Genomic DNA, 17346 nt, shown 5'->3' with positions numbered 1-17346 from the left:
CACTCAATGGAATATCCAGCTAAAAGAGTTAGGACAAGGGTTGCAAATATATTGATGTTTAAAATACTGTGTTGCTAGTCAAGCTTGCAAAATAATTCACCGAAGACACTGTATAGAAATCTTTGCAATTTTGCGATATGATACTAATAGGACTGAATATTTACATAGATCTATATATATTCCTTTCATCTTGTAATAGAATCTCAAGTTTCATCACCTAAGGAGTGTATTCCGTGATGGGTTGTGAACTGTTTGAATGAACAGGTTGGAAAGCACCAGAAGAAATTAAATCACATTTCACTAAAGCTGTGACCTATGGAGCAGGCTATGTCACTCAAAATTCCATTTTATGGTAGTCTGATAGAGCTTTATTAAACATTATTGCCTGAGAGTATCTTTCAAAGTAGTCTGGCTTTCTAGGTGCATTAATCTTTAAGGAAAGCCTTTATGTTGAATCATAGTTAGCTTATCTGCATTTTTTGGCATTACTGCTTAATTCTCTGGAACTGTAGAGAAAATGAATCAGGAAAAAGGTAAATGTGTCCATATCCAGTGTGATCTTTCTAATTCTTTGAATTTCGTTTATTTTGTATATGATTTGCTCCAAACCACTTTCCCACTGTTTCTGACTCTAATTTGGGGTACTTGATTATCATTATTTAATACTTAAATTGATATTTCTGCTATGTCAGCATAGACTGCACTATAGGCTATCTGCTTTGAAAATCGGTAGGACTAGTTACGAGTAAGGCTTTTCTTCGATGTATCAGCGAGGAAGATTGCATGACTCTGTGAATTTCTTTTGGTTAGATGATAGACGTAACTTAGTGTATGCAGAGAATAAACACGATTGTAGAAGGCATTAATAATTTAAGTTGCCATATTTTCTCAATTGAAGCTTGGATATTCTCAAACTTTACTTCATATTATAACAATAAAAAAATGAGATTACTTGAAATAGCTGGAGCAGTCCTTTCAGCAGTGGAACAATTATTAGGAATTCTGGATTTCTGTTCACCTATATTGTTGTCTTATGAAGTGACATTAGAAAATTATGGAATATAGGTCTTTATCACTTCTTATGTTGTTGCAATGTGTTATTACAGTTTGAATTTAGCTCAGTGGTGATGGGTGCCATTTTCATTATTTCTGTATTAACATCTCGGATTGGTATGAACAATATTTTAAATCCACAGCTCTTTCTGCTACCAAATGTTTTGAAGTCGGTCGAAGGTCATCTAGAAACTGCCAAGGCACAAATCAGTTTTTAAAAGGAAAGCAACCTCCTCTAAGGTTGATTTGCATTAGATACGCAAGACGAAGACCTATAAAATGGGGTTTCACTAGAAGGTTACATCAGGTCACAAGATAGGATTTGCAGAATTGTTAGTTTGAAGGGTGCTGCATTAACACGTGCTTTTCTGAACAACTAATATTTGTTTCTCCCAAGATTGGCACTGAGCAGTCAACATTTTCTCCAACTCGAAGTGGATCACAGAAGCCACTGAAACCAGCATTAAAACGAGTGCCAAGCAGTTCTTATGATCTTCAATCTGGAACAGGTAAGCATAAACTGAGAGTGGACAAATGTTCTCAGAGCACTTTGTTTCCTTGGAAACAGCTCATTGGCTGTTAGAGCTTTGGATTTTTCTCAAATGCTTGCTCTTTGAGGCGACATATACCTACAATAACACAGAGTACTGATTTCTGTGTCTGGTGGGAAATTATGCAAAACTGTTCATCATGTTGATGTACATCAGTTAACTAGGTCACATTCAGATATTTGATAGCCAGTTCAATAATCTCATATGCACAGTTAAAATACATTTTCTGTGGGATTAACCCTGGTTACAAAGGTTTAATCTGTTTCTGACCATTTTGAAAGCCATTGCTTGAATGCCTGTGCTGAATATCTATATAATATGTTAAAAGAATAATGTCTTCACACACTTCCACTCAACAGTTTCTATTATGAACTCTTATATCCACAATTATAATGGAAACTGTGTTGGAGAAGTAATTACACCCTACCCCCAGTGGAGGCAGTGCAACAAGATCTAAATGCAGTGTGACAAGTTTCTATTAGAACATAAAAACATAAGAAATAGGAACAGGAGTAGGCCATACGGCCCCTCGAGCTTGCTTCGCCATTCAATAAGATCATGGCTGATCTGATCATGGACTCAGCTCCACTTCCCCACCCGCTCCCCATAATACCTTATCCCCGTATCGTTTAAGAAACTGTCTATTTCTGTCTTAAATTTATTCAATATTCTAGCTTCCACAGCTCTGAGGCAGTGAATTCCACAGATTTACAACCCTCTGAGAGAAGAAATTTCTCCTCATCTCTTTTTTTAAATGGGCGGCCCCTTATTTTAAGATCATGGCCTCTAGTTCTAGTCTCCCCCATCAGTGGAAACATCACCTCTGCATCCACCTTGTCAAGCCCCCTCATAATCTTATACATTTCGATAAGATCACCTCTCATTCTTCTGAATTCCAATGAGTAGAGGCCCAAGCTACTTAACCTTTCCTCATAAGTCAACCCCCTCATCCCCGGGATCAACCTCGTGAACCTTCTCTGAGCTGCCTCCAAAGCAAGTATATCCTTTCGTAAATATGGAAACCCAAACTGCACACAGTATTCCAGGTGTGGCCTCACCGATACCTTAGATAGCTGGAGCAAGACTTCCCTGCTTTTATACTCCATCCCCTTTGCAATAAAGGCCAAGATACCATTGACCTTCCTGATCACTTGCTGTTCATGCACAAGTATCCCCAGGTCCCGCTGTACTGCAGAACTTTGCAATCTTTCTCCATTTAAATAATAACTTGCTCTTTGATTTTTTCTGCCAAAGTGCATGACCTCACATTTTCCAACATTATACTCCATCTGCCAAATTTTTGCCCACCACCTTAGCCTGTTGATGTCCTTTTGCAGATTTTTTGTGTCCTCCTCACACATTGCTTTTCCTCCCATCTTTGTATCATCAGCAAATTGGCTACGTTACATTCAGTCCCTTCTTCCAAGTCGTTACTATAAGTTGTAAATAGTTGGGGTCCCAGCACTGATCCCTGTGGCGCCCCACTAGTTACTGGTTGCCAAAGAGAGAATGAGCCATTTATCCCGACTCTCTGTTCTCTGTTAGTTAGCCAATCCTCTATCCATGCTAATATATTACCCCCAACCCTGTGAACTTTTATCTTGTGCAGTCACCTTTTATGTGGCACCTTGTCAAATGCCTTCTGGAAGTCCAAATACACCACATCCACTGGTTCCCCTTTATCCATCTTGTTCGTTACATCCTCAAAGTATTCGAGCAAATTTGTCAAACATGACTTCCCCTTCATAAATCCATGCTGACTCTGCTTGACCGAATTTTGCTTTTCCAAATGTCCTGCTACTGCTTCTTTAATAATGGACTCCAACATTTTCCCAAGCACAGATGTTAGGCTAACTGGTCTATAGTTTCCTGCTTTTTGTCTGCCTCCTTTTTTAAATAGAGGTGTTACATTTGCAGTTTTCCAATTTGCTGGGACCTCCCCAGAATCCAGGGAATTTTGATAAATTACAACCAATGCATCCACTATCCCTGCTGCTACTTCTCTTAAGACCCTAGGATGTAAGCCATCAGGTCCAGGGGATTTATCTGCCTTTAGTCCCATTTTCTTACTGAGTACCACCTCCTTAGTGATTATGATTGTGTTAAGTTCCTCCCCCCCCCCCCCCCCCAAATGTGGACATAGGAATTTAGGATGGAAATACAAAAATACAGTCACAATATATGACTTTAAAATGGGAACTGAATCATGTCTGCATGTTCTGGTTCTCACCTTCTAAACCTGCTTCGCCTGAAGGCTATACTTGTTCTTGCCTCTGTGTGTGTGCATTGCCACAGGGGATCAACTAGAATAATTTATTAACTTAATTTATCATTCACTCAACTTATAAATTCTTGAGGAGGTCTTGTTTCATCACAATCTTAGTTAAAAAGAATTATCCATATGAAAGTACATAAGAACTAGGAGCAGGAGTAGGCCATTTGGCCCCTCGAGCCTGCTCCGGCATTCAATAAGATTATGGCTGATCTGAAACAACCACTCCTCTCTGCTCCCGCACTTTAAACAGCGACTCATATAACTTTTTTTTTTAAATGTAACGTCTTCCCTTTAATAAATGCAGAAGCTCTGTATTGGCCAGGAATCAAACCCAGGCCTCCCGCTAGGCAGGCGAGGTTTCTACCCCTGAACCACCAATGCTAATTGCTAATAAAACTGGGTCAAAACAATAGCATGCAAATTCTTCAGTACTTTCTTAACAGCTACCCTAAATGGAAGTTTTATAAATAAAATTAGTACAAATATGTTGATGCACATAAATTAAGGATAAGCATTCAGTACTTTTTTCATCTTTCAGACTTTGATACAACATGAATTATTGTTTACATATAATAAATATCTGATAGTATATGTGTCTTCAATAATGTCTTGGAAATCTTAAGATTAGTACATAATTTTTATAATCAGAATCAGTATGAGCAGAAATACACAGCACCTGATTGATATTAATAAATGTACTTTATGGATCACTTGTTTATAATGTATTTTATCTTTCTTTGTAAGTATGACTATAAGAATTCCTGTACTCTTTTACACATATCATGCGCCAGCGGGGGCTGAGAGAAAACCTGCCTCAACGATTACTGATCTGACCCAGTATGAAAGAGTAGCAAGAAGATGAATCAGTTCAATTTTCCCACCTCTCTGGGAAGCATCTTTGATCTTCCTGATCATTCCTCACAACAATACAACTGCGATTGTGAACTGAGTAATTGGGGATCATAGCTGCAAACCCATGGCAAATGCAATGTTCCTGCACCGCTGGTCACTCCAACCTTTCTTTAAAAATTATAGCTAGATAATTGCCATTCAAGAATATTTCTACAACAGTCAAGATCCACAGCCTGTTAAGGATTCAAATAATTCAAACTGAAAAGCAATCCTTAACATTGGTTTAATAACTGTAAGTGTCCTGATGAGGTATGCACTGTACCATTGATGACATTGTGGCTTGTGAGGCCCCCACACTGGAACATACCAATAACCATTGTGGTGACTAAGACCCCCCACAAAGGACCATACCAATAACCTTTGTGGTGACTGAGGCCCCCACACTGGACCGTACCAATAACCTTTGTGGTGACTTAGGCTCCCACACTGGACCATGCCAATAACCATTGTGGTGACTAAGACCCCCCACACTGGACCATACCAATAACCATTGTGGTGACTGAGGCCACCACACTGGACCATATCAATAACCAAGGCATTATCAGCTTGAATCTTCAAATGTACATCAATCACTTAGGAATCTATCAGACATATGAACATGCAAAGAAAAGGTTCAGAAAAAGGGGAAGTGGTCCATCAAGCTTGCTCCATGCAAACATAGTGCGGCCTCATACTCTTTCTGCCTACTTCACAGTGATGCATTCTCCCGGGATAAACAAAAATGCCTAAAGCTGAAATGTTTTTCTTGCTTCCTTGTCATTATTGCACATGATTTCACAGAGATTTGGTAATTCAAGGAACAGGGGTTCACCCAGAATAAAAGCATTAATGAATCCTATAGAATAGGTATGCGTTATGGATTCCCTAACACCATTGCATTGGAGGCAGTTCAGAGAAGGTTCACAAGGTTGATTCCTGAGATGAAGGGGTTGTCATGTGAAGAAAGGCTGAGCAGGTTGGGCCTATACACATTGGAGTTTAGAAGACTGAGAGGTGATCTTATTGAAATGTCTAAGATTCTGAGTGGGCTTGACAAGGTAGATGTAGAGAGGATGTTTCCCTTGTGGGGGAACCTAGAACTAGGGGGCATAGTTTCAGAATAAGGGGTCGCCCATTTAAAACGGAAATGAGGAAGAATTTATTTTCTCAGGGGATCATGAATCGTTGGAATTCTCTATCCCAGAGAGCTATGGAGGCTGGATCATTGAATATATTTAAGATGGTGGTAGACAGATTTTTGAATGATGAGGGAGACGAGGGTTATGGGGAGAGGACAGGGATGTGGAGTTGAGGCCAAGATCAGATCAACCATGATAATGAATGGCGGAGCAGGCTTGAGGGGCCAGATGGCCTACTCCTGCTCCTATTTCTTATGTTCTTATGTAAAATCCTTTGTTAAATGAGCTCCAACTCATGGATCTGTTTTGGGAAACTTTCTGTGTTGGTGGATAGAGAAGAACATTACATAATTATCATTATCATAAAAGTGAGAGAATAATGGTCCTGATTTTGCTGGAGCGGGCTATCTCGCAATGTACCCCATAGTTGGACTTTATCCTTCACCCTTGAATTCAAATTTTTTGCTCTGCAAGTTGCTAGAAGTGTTCAATGATTGGTTGCCTCATCAAATAAAATTCTCGCTCCATAACCCCTCATGGACATTCAGGCGAGTCCCAGATCCTTTAATTATTTTCCAAAATAATTTACTTTTACCTTCTACATGTTGTGATCACCTAATTTCCCAGAAGTTCCTCTAATGCCCTGTCGAAAGTCTGTAAAGAATCAGTCTTCACTACAACAGCAACAACTTATATTTATATATTGCCTTTAACGTAGTAAAACATCTCAAAGCACATCACAGGAACAATATCAGACAAAATTTGTCCAAGTTACAAAGAGATATTAGAACAGGTGTCCCAAAATCATGGTCAAACAGGTAAGTTTTAAGAAGCATCTTAAAGGAGGACAGAGAGGTGGAGAGATTTAGGGAGAGAATTTGAGAGCCTAGACAACTGAAGGCATGGCCGCCAATGGTGGAGCGGTTAAAATCAAGAATGCACAAGAGGCCAGAATTGGAAAACGCAAAGTTCTCGGAATGTGTCAAACTGGAGGGGGTTACAGAGATCTGGAGGGCCAAGGCCCTGGAGAGATTTGAACATAAAGATGAGAATTTTCAAATCGAGGTGTTGCTGAACGGGGAATCAATGTAGGTCAGCGAGCATAGGGGTGATGGAGGAACGGGACTTGGTGCGAGTTAGGACACGGGCTGCAGAGTTTTGGATGAGCTGAAGTTTACAGAGGGAAGATGGGAGGTCAGCCAGCAGAGCATTGCATTAGTTGAGTCTAGATGTAACAAAAATATGGATGAGGGTTTTGGCAGCCAATGGGCTGAGGGAAGGGTGGAGACAGGCGATATTGCGGGAGTGGAAATAGACAGTCTTAGTGATGGCGATGATATGGAATTGGATGCTCAGCTCAGGCTCAGGTCCCATCACGGCAGCTGTGGAATTTAAATTCAGTTAAATAAATCTGGAGTAAAAAGCTAGTATCAGTAATGGTGACCATGTAACTACCGGATTGTCGTAAAAACCCATCTGGTTCACTAATGTCCGTTTAGGGAAGGAAATCTGCCGTCCTTACCCATTCTAGCCCATATGTGACTTCAGATTCACAGCAATATGGTTGACACTTAACTGCCCTCTGAAAAGCCACTCCCTGCTCAAGAAGGCGGCTCACCACATCCTTCTCGAGGGCAATTAGGGATGGGCAATAAATGCTGGTCGCATCAGTGACACCACATCCTGTGAATGAATAAACACCGAGCTTGCGAACAATCTAGTTCTGCCTCAGATAGTGGCCAGGGAGGGGGATGGAATCGGAGGCTAGGAAACGGAGTTTATAGCGGAGCACAAAGACATTGGCTTCGGTCTTCAAAATGTTAAATGCAAATTGTTGTTAATTGGAGGAAATTTCTGCTCATCCAATACTGGATGCTGTACAAGTAGCGTGACAAATCAGATGCAGTGGAAGCGTTGAGAGAGGATGTGATGAGGTTGAACCATACATGTGAAAACTGGCATTGTGTTTTCAGATGATGTCGCTGAGGGGCAGTATGTAGATAGGAAATAGGAGGGGATTTCTCTGGAATTCCTAAGGAATACTTTTCCACAGTTTGACCATTGTCTGGGAAAAGTAAAACTTCCAAACATCCAACATCACTCTGTTTCTCTCTCCACACATGCTGCCAGACCTGCTGAGTTTTTCTAGCATTTTCTGTTTTTAATTCAACATTACTCTCTGCTTTTTCAATTTATATCATTCTGCAGTCTCCATTTCTGCCCAAGCCCATCACCTCAAACATGCTGTCTACTTGCATTGTGCTCATGTCTTTAACATTAAATACCTATAATGGATCCCCTCTAGGTCACTGTATTTCTAGCGAGTACAAGACATTAACTACCTTAAACATAAGCACAACATGCTGGAAACATTCAGCAGGTCAGGCAGCATCCTGAGCTTGCATGGGAAGGTACCTGTGGAAGGAGAGCAGATAGTAGGGCGGTGGAGGAGTCGTGGAGAATCCCTTCAGAAGGCGGAGAGTGAAAGATGTGTTTGATGATGGAATCATGCTGGAGGTGGACAAAATGGTGGGAATGATCTGTTCAATGCAGATGCGGAGGCTGATGGGGTGGAAAATGAGGACAAGGGAGATTCTAACATGGATCAGTGACGGTGGTGGGAGGAGGGGGGCCGGCTAAAATGTGAGTGGAGAAGAACTAGGAACAGGATGGATCTGCTTGAGATTCCTACCTATCAGGATGTTGAGGGAATCCTAAGCCGAGGAAAAAACTAGAATATTTTAGTAGCTCTGGTGTGGAAAGTGGCATCATAAGAGCAGATGGAGAAACTAGCAGGTGCATAGAGTCCTTACAGGAAGCAATATAGAAAGAAGTATAATTCAGGTAGTTCTAGGATTTGGTTGGCTTGTAATTGATGTTAAGAGAGAGAAATTGCACAGCGCCATGTTTGGGGTGATAACTTTTGCGAGAGCGGGCACCATCCAATTCCAGCAGATACAAACTTCTGGTTTAGTGCAAAATCAAGCGCTCCCACTTCCCTTGGAGTGCTAAGTCACGCAGGAGGGGCGGTAACAGTGCAGCACTGCACAATGTCGAGTGCACACTGTTGGGATCGGAGGCTCCTTCCCTCCCTTAAAGGGAAGCGCCATCGTTGCAGGCTGTACATTAAATATCCTCCATTATAGGCAGGCCCTTGGAATCGAGGAAGACTTGCTTTCACTCTAAAAATGAGTTCTTAGGTGACTGAAAAGTCCAATACGAGAACCACAGTCCCTGTCACAGGTAGGACAGGCAGCTGTTGGGAGAAAGGGTGGGTGGGACTGGTTTGCCGTGCGCTCTTTCCGCTGCCTGCTCTTGGTTTCTGCATGCTCACCAAAGTTTGGATCCTGGGCGCCGCACAGCCAGATGACGGCACGATCTCCGGGGTGTAGGAGATCATGGCGCTAGGGGTTACCGCCGCCGCAAACCTCCACAGCAAGTTCGCGGGCATCGGTAATCTTGCCGTGTCCGGTCGCAGAGCTGGTAGCGCCCTGTTATCGACCCCGGAGGTGCTAACGGGAGGCGCAAAGGAGGCCAATTTCAAGCCCTAAAAATCCATTCCCAGAGATAGAGTGTGAAAGTTGTCCAGGAAAGGAAGAGTAAAGATAAGGGATGGGTGGAAATTTGAAGAATAATAAATGAAATTCTCCAGATCAGAGCAAGAGTGTGACAAAGCAGTGCTGACTCAGACCCTCATCATGAGAGATGGAGAGAGGAATCACACAGACACATCTCTTTTTGCAGCATCTGTCTCCAGCTCCGACTTATTCCACAAGCACTCTGGCTCAAATTTCACTCTTTTCTCAGATCCACGAATGATCACCAGGATCTTCATGATATTCAACATTCCGCTGACCGCTTCATGAAATCCTGCCACTCCACTGTGTGCTGCCGCATGCTCGCTCGCAACCTTTCTTTCTGCATCATCGACTCATTCACAGCTTGATTGTCTACCTTCATAGCTCAATGATCTCAGGCCAGGGGATCATCCTTGCTGTCCTTCTGTTACCTTCTCCAGAGTCACAATGTCCTTTCTAATGTGGGGTGACCAAAGCTCAATATTGTTAGATTGGGGGGGGCTGCTTGCAGCAGGGAATACATGATTGACTGAGAGGTGGGCGTTATTTCAAACCATACTACACCTTTAGCAAATCAGATTTTCTTTTAGATGTCACTTTTATTCATAATTGCAATATCATTTAAAATGTTATAGAAAATTAGTCAAGTAACAAAATTCTTCAAATCTTGTTAATGCTAATTTTCCAGATGCACAATGTTTTGCCTTAATGTCAAACCTGGGACTTCTGAAGCATCTGAATCAACTTAGCTTTTATCTGTTATTTTTCTGCTTTCTCATGTCTAATGTAAATGTAGCTCTTATTCTGCTTAACCTTTTAAACGAGATATAATAAGTTTTCAGATGATTTGCAATTCAATCAAATCAGAACATTGCAGCTGTACGGGCAGCTATAAAATATTTGGTGACCGTCTGATGAATCTGTAATGTGTTTAGAGGTATAATTTAAATGTCAAATAGTTTAAAAGGTAATACAGTGAAATTCACTTCTATGCAAATCTGATTAATGTTAACTCAACTCATATGAAAAATGAATTTTCCCTTATTTGTTGCTGTGGTGTTTAGTTTGTTAATACATACATTATTTTTGTATATGAGCAATGTTTACAGCCCACTGTTAACTTCCCTGAAATATTTTAATGTGGAAAAAAAGGGCCCGAATTTGATCAAAGCCAAGTTCCGCCCATTTACCGTCGAAAAGACCACTAAGATTCTGACGGTACTTTGGGCGGACGTTTGGTGAAAGAATGAAAAACAAAATGCCCAATGGAAAAAATGGGTGTTACATGGCAATTCTGGGCAGTAGCGGGCGGTAGGTCGGATTCTGGGTGGCAAATGCAATCCTCGGCAAAGTAATGCGAGGCTGGAGTTGGACCCAGGGAGGGGGAGCACAAAAAAAATGTTCAACAAATAAAAAACAAAACATGACCAAAACTTCAGAGGACCCTTTCAAACAAAATCACTGCAAAAGAATTAAAGAAAAACATCTCACTAACCTTTTCTTGCAAGTCTTTATACCTACCGTCCAGGTAAGTACAGCTTCCACGCAGCGGTCTTTTCTCCTGCAGGAGCGGAGGACCGCTCGGATGAATCTCGTGTGGGAGCGGGCAGGAGGATTTTTTTTCCGGCATTGCACGCCGGCACATGCCGGCGGATGCTCCCCAGCGGTCCTTTCAAACTGCCGGCGTGAGGGCTTCACCAATCTCGCATAAAGGGGAGAGCGCCGAAAAAACAGGGAGACCACCGAGTTGGCAACTAGCGGTAAGGTGATCAAATTCGGGCCCCGAGCGTCTTATGCATACTTCTTTCCATTAGAATGAATTCTGAATCCGGTTTTAAATATGCCAGGATTTTAACCCCTACACACTCCATCCCTATTATGGGACAGTATAGGGCATATGGTTCTGTGCAACAACAGAAGGCAACGTAGACTGTCAGTGAGGATGATTCCTGTCAGAAGGCTGAGTTATAAGAAAAAACTTGGGCATTTCAGTTTTGAAAGAAAGTGCTAAAGGGGAGCCTCGGAAGTATATAAGATAGTAAACAGTATAGATAAGTTAAATCTACAACACTGGCCAGTTTAAAGCATTGCAATAGGACAAGGGGGCATAGGTTCAAGTTGGAGACATGCAAATCTAAGACTAATGTCAGAAAGTTGTTAATACTTAAAGTAAACTTCTGGGAAGGGTGATAGAGGCAAAACCCCTGGAACCAGTTGAGAGAGTTGGAATCTGTGATTGGGTTAGGGTCTTTCTGCTTGGATTAGCCAAGATAAAATGAATATCCTTCCTTATTATTATCAATCTTATGATACATTCCAAATAATACATCGATGCTGCAGGCAGACATCTCCATCCTTTATTATCCTCTCATTTGCTAAAATCCAATCACAAATTATCACTACATTTCAATAAACTCATACCTCTTCTACATTAGAAAATCTGTTCAATTCCCTTTTAAGCAATGTACAGACCTAACATTCTCTGCTCTGTGTGGGAAAATTATTTAACTAGTAGTTAACAACCCTGTACAAGAAGAAGCCATTAAACTCTTTGCTCTATCAATAGCTTCTTAGAACTAATTCTCTTCTGCAATCCAGATTCAGATCAAATAATTCATTCCATTCAATTTTATCTCCTCCCTTATTTTTAGAAACCTGGATCCTTTCTCATTTCACTCTTCATTTTGCTGAATCGTATAATCTTAGATCCTTTAGTATGTTTCAGTAGGTCTGTTGCAAATTTTGGACTGCCATAGATGCGTCCTGCATTCAGTGGTGTCAGTCGCCGCTTAAGCAGATTGAGCATTTTTCTTTTATGGGCTTAGACTCATACTCCCATGTCATAAAAGATCCTCTTGAGATCCTGCACCCCAAACATGCATGACTTATGCACCAAACCACCAAGTGGATCAAAAAAAAGATGAGGCAAGGCTTGATATAAATTATTAAGCTACTTTAGTGCACAATGAGGTGAACATACAGAGCAACAGTTATCAAATTCACTTAATTTAATTGGTAAAACTTATTTTTTGTGTAATGACATAAAAAATTTTTACATGCTGCACTGCGCCAGCATCTTGCTTGACTTCAGGCTATTTTCTAACTCCTCCCTCCTGTATTGCATCATTCTTGCAGCACTTTGCTGCATGACTACATCAGTTTTTCCTTTAACAAACCTTTGCTGCTGTTCACTGCTTTCCTGTCCCCACCGGAAATGGGGGCTTCATTCCTGACCCCTTTCCTTTGTGTATGGGTTGGCCAGAAGAGCTGCTGGACAAGCCTTCTACCACACAGCCTTTCTTTGAAAGTAGCTTCATGTAAAGCACATGAATATTTTATTCCCCTCCCCGCACTACTGATTGTTAGTTGCTCCTTTGCTTCCCATCATTCTTGATAATGATGTCAATGTCTAACTTTAATACACATTCAGCAGCTTGTGGCCTTCCTTTTTAAACCTGTGGAAATCCACTTTTTATTTAAAAATTCAACACGGAAACATAACTTTTTTTCAAATTCTTTCTGTGCAACACCGGTCAAAATAATCCTGAAATGAAACAAGGATGTTTATTTAAGTCCAGCTAGGAATACTTCCTTTGTGTGTGATGTATAATGCAATTGTCAGTATGTTTCTTATAATTGTGGATAAGACAGCAATACACGCAGCACAGGGAAAATCTTCCAGTACCATTTGCCTTTGTTCCTTTCTAAATGCATATATGTCCATTTGGAAGTACAGTGACTCTCAATGTTTATTATATTGAGTATATACCTAATCCTTGATCCCATGCTCATAGCTCCTAATAATGCAGTTAAAATCTGTTATTACTTTATCTCACACCACAAAGAGAATCCTGTCACCATTTTTTGTAAGCTCTTTTCTCACATCTTCAAGGCTTTGCACTACTAGCTATCAATGAAGCTAGACAGGCAATCTATTCCTTTGTCTCCGCCAGTGCCACTCTGAAACTGCTCATTTGGTGCTACGTGAGACCATTAGACTGCTTTTGTAAATACAGATCTGCAACCTCTCCGAAATTTTTCTCTTGAATAACCTCCATCAAAGTTCAGCCATTCATCTTGTAATCACAGTTAATTTGATTTGTATCTACATGCACTACTCTCATTTATCTGCATTAAGCAACATTAGTTCAACAGCTGAGGCTCTCCAGATCCCTTTTGAATCATCTCTAAGTATCATGCATCCCACACCATATTTTGTCAACAATGAACTTTAGAATTGTGCTTTTGGTCCCTCATATCATCTAGATCATGTATTCTGCCATTCCCTATGAACTATGGTACGTTAATAAATGTCAGTTGAAAATCAGTTTTCTCTCGTAATTTTAGCATATGTTTTCCAATTGATGAATGCTTACCACCCTAATACCATTTCAGGATAGCTGCCTAAGAATAGCACACAGAGCAGCATAATACAAATGTGCTAAGCATTTGTGGCTGCACTTCAAGTGGAACATATACCCACTTTTTCATGTCCCTGCCCTATACAACCAACCAACCCTCCACACATTTCCCAGCCAGGAGGTTTCAACCAATGCTACTTTTAAGCTGGCAATCAGAAGATGGTGTCACTGTGACAAAGGTAAACTATCCCTTCTCGACCTGTCTGCAGTCTTTGACACGGTTGACCACTCCATCCTCCTCCAACGCCTCTCCATCACTGTCCAGCTGGGTGGAACTACATTCACCTGGTTTCATTCTTAACTATCTAATCGTAGTCAGTAAATCACCTGCAATGACTTCTCTTCCCACTCCCGCATCGTTACCTCTAGTGTCCCCCAAGGATCTGTCCTTGGCCTCTCCTATTTCTCATCTATATGTTGCCCCGAAAACACGCTGTCAGTTTTCACATGTATGCTGATGACACCCAACTCTACCTCACCACCACTTCTCTCAACCCCTCCACAGTCTCTCAATTGTCAGACTGCTTGTCTGACATCCAGTACTGCATGAGCAGACATTTTTTCAAATGAATTATTGGGAAGACCGAAGCCATTGTCTTTGGTTCCCGCCACAAACTCCGTTCCTTAGCCATCGACTCCATCCCTCTCCCTAGCATCTGTCTGAGGCTGAACCAGACTGTTTGCAACTCTAGTGTCATATTTGACCCTGAAATGAGCTTTCAACCACATATCTGCAGCATAACTAAAACCGCCTATTTCCACCTCAGTGACATTGCCCGTCTCCACCCTTGCCTCAACTCATCTGCTGCTGAAACCCTCATCCATGCCTTTGTTACCTCTATACTTGACTACTCTTGACTGGCCTCCCACATTCTACCCTATGTAAACTTGAGGTCATCCAAAACTCGGCAGCCCGTGTCCTAACTCGCACCAAGTCCCGTTCATCCATCACCCCTTGCTGTTGTTGATGCAGGAGAGAAGACAAAGGGTGACCCATTCTCTAATTTTTATTTCCTGTCAAAAAAAAAATTGTAAAACATGTATGAAGAACTCATCTGAATCCTGTGCAGCAGAGCTCGTGTGCAAAGTCACCTTTCGGGGAGCTGGCACCTGCACTACCCTTTCCTCCGGCCTGGCTGCAGCCCACTTGTGCCTGGTGACTCACCACGAGCAGATCCCTCCTCTCCCTCCTCATCCTCATCCTCCTCCTCATCTTCCTCCCCCTCCTCCTGAGGTGGTCGCTGAACCCGTAGTGGCAAGGGATGCTCCCCAGATCCCTCCGGATCCAACCAGTGAAGGTGCCTTCAGACTTTTGTGAAAGAACCTATTGAAGATCAACCCGGAGCGTGTCAGGTGGTTTGAGGGACCGCAACCCCTAAGGGAGCTGTCCATTTAACTTCAACATATGCCCCACATCAAAACACTGAACCTTCAACAGGTTGACCGCAGAGTTCTACAGGGTATTCTGGGACGTCCTAGGAATTGACTACATCCCCTCTTCAGCACAGACTATAACATGCAAACAAAAGCATGTCCACCAGCTTCACTTAGTGCTGGTCTACGTGATCCACCGGGATCAATCCAACATGGTCCCTAGTTCTCTTTGCTTACATTCATCTGGTCTGGAGCTTCCACCCTCCCCCCCCTCCCACAAGCCTCCCAATTACCTTCGCCTCCCACGCCCCCGCCCTGCCCCTTTTATCACTTACCTAAATGCCAGAGACCAATCCTGCCAGTCCATGACTGCGACTTCCTCCCTACTATCTCCTACAACGCCCACTAGCCAAGCCTCCACATCTCCATGCTCCCCAAGTTTGATGGTCCCCCTCTGCTTTAGGAGTGGAGTATGTCAGGGATGCCTCATGTCCAAGCATTTGTATTACATCTGTTTGGAACATTTCTTCCACTGCTTGCACTGGAGGCCTTTATGACAGACTCTGTTTGCACTGGGTATGGAAGCCATCCTTTCAGCTCACACCAGTGACTTACCCCTCATGGTGACAGAACTGGTTGACTTGTGGAGAATGCTCAAGTGCTAGTAGGTGTATCTGTCACATCCTCTGCAAGGATCGAGTGGGTTAAGTGCTCTGGACTTTTAGTGGGCCAGTGGCAGGAAGACTCATCGGAGAAGCTCCATGTGGGCAGCTGGAGGAACACCCATCTATTATATCTTGGAGTTTATCTAAGTTCCACTGAGGACGTCAGGCTAGCAATTTGGACCAAACTGGAGCTGAAAGTCTCTGCTTGACTCAGATACTGAACAGGATTGATCTGAGGGCTTTCTTATGGGGAAGAATCCTTGGTCATAAACCAACAACTATGTTCTGATACCTGTTGGTCAATTCGATCCCTCCTCTTGAATTTGTCACCAACATGTTAAAAGAAAATTGCTTGGTTTCTCCTGATCTCTGTAGGAGTTCTGATCTCCTGCTTCGGGAGGGTGGGTTCGTCACTAGTGTGCCTGCACATCCTTTAGTGACTTTCCACCTCACTCCCTGCAAAGATATCTATACATCGAGAATCCTCTCAAGTTGTGAGTGCAGGTCCTCTTCTCTTTTCCTATAGCCCTGTAATTGTTTTTCCCTTCAAGTATTTATCCAATTCTCTTTTGAATGATACTATTGAATCTGCTTCCACCACCATTTCAGGCAGTGCATTCCAGATCTTGCTGTTTAAAAAAAATATTTCCTCATATAGCTTGCCGTTCTTTTGCCGATCACCTTAAATCTGTGTCTTCTGGTTATCGACCCTTCCACCACTGGAAACAGTTTCTCCTTATTTATCATTCATGATTTTTGAACATCTCTATCCTTAACCTTCTCTGCTCTAAGGAGAACAATCCCAGCTTCTCCAGGCTCTCCACATAACTGAAGTCCCTGGTACCATTCTGCTAAATCTCTCTGCACCCTCTCCAAGGTCTTGACATGATTCCTGAAATGTGGTGTCCATACTTGAACACCATACTCTAGCTGAGGCCTAACCAGTGTTTTATAAAGGTTTAGAATAACTTCCTTGCTTATGTACTCTATGCTTCTATAAATAAAACCAAGGATACCGTATGCTTTTTTAACAGCCTTCCCAATTTATCCTACCACCTTTAAAGATGTGTGTACTTACACCCCCAGGTCTCTCTGTGCCTGCACCACCTTTAAAATTGTACCACTTAGTTCATATTGCCTCTGCTCGTTCTTCCTACCAAAATGTATCACTTCAGACTTTTCTACATTGAATTTAATCCACCACATGTCTACATTGTCCATTTTACCATTCTGTCTGTGTCCTCCTCAAGTCTGTTACTATCCTCCTCATTGTTTAATACCTTTCTGAGTTTTGTGTCATCTGAAAATTTTGAAGTTGTGCCCTATATCCCCAAGTCCAGGTCATTAATATATATCAAAAGGAGCAGTGTCCTAATACTGACCCCTGGGGAACACCACT

The 17346-nt window shown here is 42.0% G+C and overlaps 1 protein-coding gene across 2 annotated transcripts in view; it reads left to right on the top strand.

Annotated features, from left to right (window-relative positions):
* Positions 1-17346, top strand: part of LOC139265315 (chloride channel protein 2-like) — a 684518-nt gene that overhangs the window by 612157 nt on the left and 55015 nt on the right. The window contains exons 18-19 of one of the 2 annotated variants that reach the window (XM_070882283.1): positions 1451-1562; positions 9717-9903. In XM_070882283.1, coding sequence (XP_070738384.1) covers positions 1451-1562; positions 9717-9775 — 171 coding nt within the window. In that variant the 3' untranslated portion in view covers positions 9776-9903. Of the gene's footprint in view, positions 1-1450; positions 1563-9716; positions 9904-17346 lie in introns of those variants that run through there. The other variant, XM_070882282.1, reaches the window with a different exon arrangement.

The sequence above is a fragment of the Pristiophorus japonicus genome, chromosome 6 (assembly GCF_044704955.1).
Source record: "Pristiophorus japonicus isolate sPriJap1 chromosome 6, sPriJap1.hap1, whole genome shotgun sequence".
Lineage (NCBI taxonomy): Eukaryota > Metazoa > Chordata > Chondrichthyes > Pristiophoridae > Pristiophorus > Pristiophorus japonicus.
The sequence above is the reverse complement of the archived record's forward strand: the minus strand, read 5'-3'. Positions and strand labels throughout refer to the sequence as shown.